The sequence below is a fragment of the Chiloscyllium plagiosum genome, chromosome 8 (assembly GCF_004010195.1).
Source record: "Chiloscyllium plagiosum isolate BGI_BamShark_2017 chromosome 8, ASM401019v2, whole genome shotgun sequence".
Taxonomy (NCBI): Eukaryota; Metazoa; Chordata; class Chondrichthyes; order Orectolobiformes; family Hemiscylliidae; genus Chiloscyllium; species Chiloscyllium plagiosum.
In genome coordinates, this window is record NC_057717.1 from 105,398,189 (window position 1) to 105,408,475 (window position 10,287).

The window sequence follows — 10,287 nt, forward strand, 5'->3', positions numbered from 1 at the left end:
ATTAAGATTGAGCCTAGGACACTAACAGGAAAAGCACCCGCTGCCACAAAACTATTCGCTGATCCCACCTTCACTGCCTTTTCAGGCAGGGAATTCCAAAGTTACACATGCCTCTTGAGGAAAAAAAAGTTCTCTCCTCTCTGACTTAACTTTTTGTCAGTGATCCCATATTCTGAACTGTCCCAGAAGAGAGAACATCCTTTCAACACCTACTTTGTCAGGATCTTATACACTTCAATCAAATCAACCTGCACTCTGCTAAAACCAGTTTCATCCTATCTAACCCTTCCTCATGAAACAACCCACTCGTTCCAGGTGTCAATCTGGTACATCTCTTCTAGGCCATTTACGTCACTCCTTAAATCGGGATACAGAACCTGCAATTTTATGTTGCGTTTTACAACCTTTTTTTTCAAATGCTATCTGAAGCATTAGTTATAGAAGTTTTCATAGAAAATTGAACCCCGAGCCGTATGCCTACACACTATTGTGGAGCTCTTCTAGCTTCGGGAATGGGAATTATGTATCAGGCTTCAGGTTTTCTCACACCTACGTAAAGCACCATCGATATGCTTCTACATAAGGGACACTACCTCAGTAAAGTAAAGCAACGAGCTGTGAATGCTGATAAGTTGTTTCTGTCTTTGCATCCGTGAATCCACAGTAGTGTTTTGATTGGAGTGTACCGAGCTAATCCCCTGAAATATTTTATAAATTAGATCATCCTGCCCAGATGGTTTGATCACTGTTGCTATTGTTCCACTTGCTAGTCTTTTGGACAAATACGATATTGGATGGAGTATAAAAATGATAGCATTGACTTCTCCTGTCTCAATTTTTGGCAAAAGAAGTTGGTCATGGTAGTTGCTACTGTCTTCACACACAGTTACCATCCATCAACATTTCATGTTGCCAAGAGTTGGTACAAGATGGGCCTCGGAAATCCAACATTTTGTTTGCATGCAAAAGTCAAAGCTCAATGGATGCATATAACGTATTGTTGTTGATGTATGTACAGTTGCTGTGGATTTAAATAGCAGGAATATTGGAAGAATCAGGAGTTCATAAGTTGGTCCCTTGGTTTTATGACTCTGGGGAAAAAAAATCACTTTGTACTTTGCCCTAGGCATATGAGAAACAAGCAAGTGATTGGAAATAAATAGAATATGAAAGCTCTCCTCTTTCAATCTTACCCAATCATGATACATTTTATGTATTTTACCAGCACATACCCCAGACAAATGGGTTTTAGTCCAAAAGTAGTTAAGGGGAAGCAGTCAATTTAATGCTTGGTCAGAAGTGCACTTTAATTTATTTTTTTTCATTCTTTCATGAGATGAGGGTATTGCTGAGTAGACCAGTACTTATTGGCCATCTTTAATTACAGTTGAGAACCTGCTTTGGACCATTTCAGTCCTCTGGGTGCAGGTGCGTTGACAGTGCAATTTGTTTTGTCATTTATCTCAAGAGGGTTGGAATATAAAAGCACTGTTGTGCTACTGAGACTTTATAAAGCTCTGGTTAGGCCGTATTTGGAGTACTGTGTCCAGTTTTGGTCCCCACATCTCAGGAAGGACATACTGGCACTGGAGTGTGTTCAGCGGAGATTCACACGGATGATCCCTGAAATGGGTGGTCTAACATATGAGGAACGGCTGAGGATCCTGGGATTGTATTCATTGGAGTTTAGACGATTAAGGGGAGATCTAATAGAAACTTACAAGATAGTACATGGCTTGGCGAGGGTGGACGCTAGGAAATTGTTTCTGTTAGGCGAGGAGATAGGACCCGTGGACACAGCCTTAGAATTAGAGGGGGTAAATTCAGAACAGAAATGCGGAGACATTTCTTCAGCCAGAGAGTGGTGGGCCTGTGGAATTCATTGCCCCAGAGTGCAGTGGAGGCGGGACGCGGAATGTCTTCAAGGCAGAAATTGATAAATTCTTGATGTCACAAGGAATTAAGGGCTACGGGGAGAATGCGGGTAAGTGGAGTTGAAATGCTCATCAGCCACGATTGAATGGCGGAGTGGACTCGATGGGCCGAATGGCCTTACTTCCGCTCCTATGTCTTATGGACCAATCTCTGCTACTTGGTGGAGTCAGTCAGTGCAAGTTCAAAATGACAGTAAGGAAAAGAGAATGCCTAAAGTGGGAGGAGAGGCCAGGCAGGAGGTTGGGTAGGAAAAACCAGAGGAATGGAGGGGGCAGGGGAAGAAACAAAGTCAGGGGAGGTAACTCCAGGGAATTGGGAGGGGGGGGGGGGCAGGAATATGGTGCACTGGCTACATTATTAGAGATAGCAAGCCTTAAAAATAAAACAACATTAAAGCGAAATGTTGTTAAGCGAGCCTCAGCCAAGGATTCCTGGCCTTGAGAACCTGGAGGTGAGGGCCAATACAAACTAAAGGCAAAGCCCAGCCAGGTCTGGAGTTGAGGCACCGGTTTGGACTGGGTTGAAAGGACTGTTATTTTAAACTTATTATTTCTTTATTTTTCTGATTTATTCCTATGATTTTGTACTTTTGGAACTAAGATAGTCCCAAGGTCTGTAATACTGGACGACTTATTATTTTTCTAATTTTTTTTCTAAGAATTTGTACTTAAGAATCTGTATCTTAGTACCATTGTACTTAAGGTGGTGCTGTAAGTGGTGACTTATAAACCTTTCACTGTACTCATGTGAGTACATGTTAACTCTAATTAGAGAGAGCTTACTTTTTGTATATGTTACATTGCCTAAAGGGTAATTAATTCTGGCAGAGTAGAGTACAGTCGGTTCTGCTGTAATGTGTGTTTTTTCAACACAAATTGACTATATGCGATTGAAAAATTTAGACCATTATTTGGAGAATGCGAACTTTCCTTACCTGTATTGGCTATAATGCAATTCTGGTCCAGTTAGTATAAATGGTGCTGCTATCACATGCTAACACGGTGTCACACGGGAACCGAACTATCGCATTATATCAGAACTGATTGTATTTTGATTTCCAAATTTTATCCATAATGTTAAATGACCTGTACTCCTATTTGATCTCCTACTTGTTTAGGAACCTTGCACTGGGTGGTGGCTTGCTGCTACTGCTGGCTGAGTCTCGATCCGAAGGGAAAACCATGTTTGCAGGTGTCCCTACCATGGACACTAATTCCCCACGGCAGTACATGCAGTTGGGAGGCCGTGTTCTGCTTGTCCTAATGTTCATGACTTTGTTGCATTTCTCCATGAATGCACTTATGGTGAGTCATTAGAAAGAAAATCCTCTACTTTAAATGCCATCTGATACATTAGTTCAGTATGTGACCTTGCTGTGCGAAGATAATTTTGATCCAGAAGTTTGCTCTGTTGTGGTCAGTCCTCCCTCGTTGTACAGATAGACAATCCTTTATCCGAAATCCAAAGTTTTTAACATGAAGTTTTTTTCTCCATAAACAGTTAACCCAACTCCATACCCACTTGACCCATGTCACTCATATGTGACATGTTAGCGTAGCCCAGCACTGGCAAGCATCAATTCTGTCTCAGTGCTCATAGTACTCACAAGTGCATCTACTATTCTGTAATTTATTTTTAATTTCACTATGAAACTGTCACTTTATTCCAAAATTTGAAAAATTCCGAAATCCGAAAACCAGCTGGCCCTGAAGATTTCGGATAAAGGATTGTGTACTTGTACAATGATGCAACAATGTTGGTTCAGTTAACTTGCAACCTTCAGTGTCTTTCATGCTGTTTGTTTTAAGTGGATTTAAACTCTGGCCCAAGGCCTGAAGAGGAACGTCGTCCAACTGTGCTATTCTTGTCTCTGTCTGTCCCTTAGCTTGCCTTTTCTATCTCCTATCGGCAGTGTACTCTGCTATACACTATTTTCGGGTTAGGGTTTCGATTAGAGTACACCATCATGATTGAAGGCAGGGGGTAGTGCTTCACAAATGTTTTCCCCAGTTCAAAGCTTGAAAATTGTTGCACTTTGAGAGAGCTGAGTTAGGTAGAGTCTGAGAGAGCATGGTGGTAGGTGGGGGGGCCTGTGAGAACATAGACCTGTTAGAGCATGGCTGCTGTCACTTGGTTGGAGCTCCAAACCATCCATTACTGCCTCAGTGTTCATGACCTAAAATATTAGCTTGTGACCCTTGTCTCTGTCCTCTAGTTTATCCAGTGAACATTAGCAACTGCAGAGACGGTGATACAAGACAAGGACAGGATCCAGCTCGGATATGAGTCTTTCACAGTGAAACAATCCATTGGAATGTTATGATAGTTATGTTAAAAGTTCAGTTAGATTTTATTCAGAATATTGTGTTTAATTCTGAGCACTGCTCATCATAAATCTTTAAGTAATAGGAGCACGCAAAAGCCATTTTGATCCCTTAACGGTTGATCTGATTGTTGTCTCCATTCCACATCCTTGCTTCCAGTACCATAAGCCTTGACAGCCTTGTGGATTTGGAATAATATATTGCCCTTCAATGCCATGTAGTTTAACCAGGAGTGAAAAGGATTAAGTTGATGGCAGTTTGCTTAAACTAGATCTGTATTCACTTGTGTAAAGAATATTACAAAGTGACAGAATTGAAGATGAATTTAACAAGTTGATAGTAATTATATGTGCTGTTTCTTCTGGGGATCCAAATCAAGCAGTGTAGGGGCTCCCTGATTTACAAACATCCAGCTGGCAAATGCAATTTGGTACAAGGGCTGAATGTAAAGATCTAACCTACAAACTTGCATTGCATTCAGACTTGTGAACTGACGTGAGAACAGAACTCATTCGCATTACAGGGACTGATTAGATTAGATTACTTATAGTGTGCAAACAGGCCCTTCGGCCCAAGAAATCCATACCGACCCTCTGAAGAGCAACCCACCCAGACCCATTCCCCTACATTTACCCCTTCACGTAACACTATGGCCAATTCACCTAATCTGCACATTTTTTGGACTGTGGGAGAAAACCAGAGTACCCGGAGGAAACCCACGCAGTCACTGGGAGAATGTGCAAACTCTACACAGACAGTCGCCTGAGGTGGGAATTGAACCCGGGTTTCTGGCGCTGTGAGGCAGCAGCGATAACCACTGTGCCTGTGATCTTAAAATTGTAGCTAGGCTATTCAAGATAATGGCAGAACACACTTCTTCATACAAAGGGCAAGAGAAATCTTGACCTCCTCTTAGCTAGGACAGCTTTTTTGTAGGTGAGGATTAATTAAATGTGTTAAAACTGAGGTTGATTAATAGTTTTTGTTAGACAGCAGTATTAGACAAGAGACTTTGTGAAGGAATCAAGTTACAGATACTTAAACTATGAATCAGTCATGATCTATTTGAATAGTGATATGGAGTTGAGGGACTGAATGGTCTCCTGATGCAGTGTTCCTAACACTTGCTTTTGAGTTGTGTGTGTATTAACTTAAAGTTTAGAAAGGATGCTGGTATCCATGGAAGTTACTGCAGTGAGTTGATAACTTTGTGAGACCTGAGTGGAGAGTAGAATACTTTTTTTAAAAAAATCAAATAATATAATGCCTAAATATATGTTAAAACTTTTGTTTCATAGATTCTTCAAGACATTGTTGGCACTACTTTGATAATCCTTGTGGCGATTGGTTTCAAGACTAAGTTAGCTGCTCTCACACTGGTCATTTGGCTCTTTGCATTGAATCTGATTCAGAATCCATTTTGGAGAATCCCGGTTTACAAGCCCATGCATGACTTCCTAAAGTATGACTTTTTCCAAACCATGTCTGTGATTGGTGGCCTTCTGTTAGTTGTAGCATTGGGACCTGGTGGAGTCTCGATGGATGAACATAAGAAGAAGTGGTAAAGAGGTTCTTCTGAAGAGAAATATATATATATATATATTTGTGTAATTTTTTAATTATTTTTACTACAGTATCAGTTCTTTCTGTCTGAATCTGAATTATTTTACTATTGAATCTCCTTCATGTGATGCATAAATTAAAAACAACACACATCAGTCTTACTGTTGCTTTTCCTCCAAGTATTTAATATTAGGTGATGTTAAAATTGGTGCCAAAATTTACCAGGCAGTTATTTCAGGTACAGTATTTCTTTACAGTACCTTCGGTACTGCTTCAAAGATGGGGAATGTTTCTTCTGTTTTCTGGGCTTTGATGTTTCAGACAATCTATTTAACGAATTTCTGTGTGCAGGCTTACTTAACAGGAGGTTGGAATATTCTGAGGTTTGATGGTGAAATGAATGTTGAGAGTGCCATATTTTGATTCAGATGTATAATAGCATGTGGCTATTAAACATTCCTTAACCTTGGACCATTCCAACTTGTATCATGAATAAAACAAAATACCTTTGAAAAATTGGTCAAGCTCATTTTGAAATGGTGTAATGAGTGGAACTTTCAGATTTTGTAATCCTTCAGGTGTCATGCTACAACTGCCTTGCTACAAACTGAAGTGCCTTGCACAGCAATATTTTAATGTGTTGAGTTTCGAGCTTAATTGTTCCTGTACAGACAGCAACTTTGAAACTATACCTGTGTCCCATTCCTCACCTAACCTGAAACAACTATTTGAAAAAAAAAATTTTAATCATTATTTTAAAATAACTTGTCTTAGGCAAAGCAGCATCTGCATGACTGAAACAAAGGTACACCCAATACTTATACACTGTCCGTCTCAACAAGCAATCAAGAGCTCAATTAAAGTTAGTACAGTTTGTAATATATAATCTTTTGACAGATATAATCCTAGTCCCTTAAATGCTCAAGTTGTTGACAATGTTTCACTTGTTGTTATTAGTTCTTTAACATTTGCGGGTCTCAGTTGTCCATGTGTTTAGTGTCACTTTTTTTATTAATTACATTTTTGAAGCCAAAGTTTTAGATTTTATTTTTGCCAGGAATTACCCCAAACTGTTACACAGCAATTGCTCTTGAATAGCCTGATTAGATTTTTAAGGGTAATTCCCCCCTGTTTGGGCCCCTCCCTAGATGAAACAGGTTGAGTAGTTTCCCTGTTCCTAAAGTTAGTGTGAATTTCCCCCTTTCTGTGTTAATATATTTGTAATTAACCAATTTGGGGAAAAATTCACGTGTGGCCCACTTTTCTTTTAAAGAGGCTACGCTCCATTGACTGTGAGGATGGTTTAGAAAAAGCAATTTGCAGCCAGATCTTCTCTGGTAACCATTGGGCTTGTCATATTGGCCTTCTTATTGGAGTTGAATCGATTCAAGATCTTGGAGGGAATGAAAGAAGGCTCCAGATCACGTGTAAAATCAAAGTTCCAACCTTCCAAAAATTCGACAGTTTACTTTTTAAAGTCACTTTCAACCCTGTAGTAACTTTTTCACTGATACCTCAGATACATAAATTGCCAAAATATAATCTGTTACAGACACACAACCATTTTATAAATAAATTTGTGTTTAGTACAAAAATGTCTTAAATCTGTGGCGGTAAGTGCAGCCAATGATGATTTTTGAATGTCTTGACATTGTGGTTGTATTTGCAGTTCTGCTGAAGACTCATTAAATGCATTCAAAAATTACTATTTGTTATATATTATATCAGACTAACTGAAGCCACAGTTCTTTATCAATACATAATGAGCTACAAAGGGAGTTGACATTATTGAATCTATGTAGAAGGTTTTAATTAATTTCCATTAAACGTCTGTGTTTTGTGACCTATGTGCTTGAAGAAAAAGAGAGCAGTCAAGAAAATAAGGTGCTTTTTTGTCCTCCTCACTCATCAAATTAAATTGATGCATGAAAAGAAATCCAAAATTTTGAGGTTCCACATCTGTCTTGCTCCCAATCAACATAAGGAATAGGCCTTCTGGCCTGTTAACCCTGCTCTGCTATTCCATAAGATTATGGCTGATCTTTTCAAGGACTGTGCTCCACTTAGTTGCCTGCTCACCATAACCCTTAATTCTTTTACTGTTCACAAAATGCATCTATTTTTGTCTTAAAAACATTCAACGAAGTAGCCTCAACTGCTTCACTGGACAATTCCAGAGATTCACAGTGAAAAGTTTGAAATGCAGTTATTGCTAAGGCCAATTATTGGTATTCCAGGAGTTCACTAAACAACAGCCACCAGTACACTTGATAGTGCAGGCATACCTAGTTGGAAGAGGCAAAATGTATTTATGTGTACATGTGTATATTTTTGACATGAAAGCTCCGGAAGTGTCAGCTCTGTTACAAGCACATTTGGCTGTGGGTCAAGATTGTGGACTCAAGGCCCTCTCCAAGACTTTCATGGGAGATATTACTGTCTGTATATTCTGTTGGACATTACATTTATTTAGTGAAGATCAGGATATTTTCCTGGTGTTCTGGCTAACCCCGCATAGCCCGGTTCTACCTCCTACCCAAGATCCACAAGTCTAATTACCCCGGCAGACCCCATTGTCTCGGCCTGCTCCTGGCCCACCGAACTCACCTCCACATCCCCCTCCCCCCCGATCCAGGAACTCCCCACATATGTTCAGGACACCACTCATGCCTTCCACCTCCTCCAAGACTTGCGTTTCCCTGGTCCCCAACGCATCTTCACCGAGTACATCCAGTCCCTATACATCTCCATCCACCATGACGAGGGCCTCCAAGCCCTGTTTCTTCCTCTCCCGACGTTCCCATCAGTACCCTTCCACTGACACACACACTAGTCCTCGCCCTCAATAATTTCTACTTTGAATTCTCCCACTTCCTCCGGACAAAAGGGGTAGCCATGGGCACCTACTCGCAGAGCGATTCAAAGAACATCTCCGGGATACCCGCATCAACCAACCCCATCACTCTTTGGCCGAACACTTCAACTCCTCCTCCCAGGACATGCAGGTCCTGGGCATTCCTCACTAACCACCCGATGCCTCGAGGAAGAATGCCTTATTTTCCGCCTTGGGACCCTCCAACCCCAGGGCATCCATGTGGATTTCACCAGTTTCCTCATTTCCCCTCTTTCCCCCCCCACCCCACCTTTTCCCAGTTCCAAACTTCCAACACAGCACCACCCTCATGACCTGTCCTACCTGTCCATCTTCCTTCCCACCCATCACCATTACCCCCCACCTCCAAATACCAATCGTACTTTCAGCTACCTTCCCCCCAGCCCTCTTCCATTTATCCCACCACCCCCTTGGCTCACAGCTTCATTTCTGATGAAGGATTTTGCCTGGAATGTCGATTCTCCTGCTTCTCTGATTCTGCCTGACCTGCTGTGCTTTTCCAGCACCACAGTCTCGACTCTAGTCTTCAGCATCTGCAGTCCTTACTTTCACCTAACATTTATCTCTTGCCTATCCAAAACATAATCTGATTATTAATTTGAATACAATTTCTGTGTCTTTGCTGCACTCAGCTTGACTGACACATAAGTTAGAGTTAGCGAGTTGTGAGAAGATTTGTAGCTCAGGTTGAGGTTCTGGATGTAAGTTTACTTGCTGAGCTGGAAGGTTTGTTTTCAGACATTTCACCACCCTACTAGGTAACATCAGTGAGCCTCTAGTGAAGTACTGGTACTACATCCCACTTTCTATTTGTGTGTTTCGGTTTCCTTGGGTTGGTGATGTCATTTCCTGTGGTGATGTTTCCTCTTCTTTTTCTCAGGGAGTGGTAGATGGGATCCAAATCGATGTGTTTGTTGATAGAGTTCCAGTTGGAATGCCATGTTTCTAGGAATTCTCATGAATGTCTCTGTTTGGCTTGTCCTAAGATGGATGTGTTGTCCCAGTTAAAGTCATTTTCAACCAAACAGACTACATTGAGAAAGCGAATGCACTGCTTGCAGATACCAACACTTCCCAACAGGTGGCGATACATCTGACCCCCACAACTAGAGAACTGAATCACAGCCTTACTCAAAAAACTTCAGAAATCTGGAGAATTAAACAAGACAGACTTGCCAAAAATGAAACCAGACAGCTCCAACACACCACGCCACAATGGATTACCCAACATTCACAAACCAGGGGCCCTCCTCAGACCTACAGTCTCGCTATCTGGAACACCAATGTACAGATTAGCTAAGGAACTACACCAAAGACTAAAACATTTAGTAGAAGACTCACGCCACTCCATTCACTCCACCCAAGAATTCCTGAACACTATCAAAGATACCAAGATAGGAGAGGATGAAATAATGGTCTCCTTTGATGTAACAGCTGTGTCCACATACATCAAGTAATACTGACTACACAATTAGAAGACTCAAAGACACACACACCAAATACCACCAACTTCATCAGCAAGGACATCATCATCAAGCTGGTGGCCCTATGCCATACCACCCATTTCACTTT

At 41.1% G+C, this 10,287-nt stretch overlaps 1 protein-coding gene across 1 annotated transcript in view; it reads left to right on the plus strand.

Annotated features, from left to right (window-relative positions):
* The window catches only part of LOC122552293 (surfeit locus protein 4-like), a 21,984-nt gene extending 14,457 nt beyond the window's left edge, over window positions 1–7,527 (plus strand). The window contains exons 5-6 of the mRNA XM_043695006.1: window positions 3,053–3,239; window positions 5,558–7,527. Coding sequence (XP_043550941.1) covers window positions 3,053–3,239; window positions 5,558–5,824 — 454 coding nt within the window. The 3' untranslated portion in view covers window positions 5,825–7,527. The remainder of the gene's footprint in view (window positions 1–3,052; window positions 3,240–5,557) is intronic.
* Window positions 7,528–10,287: the final 2,760 nt, after the last annotated feature.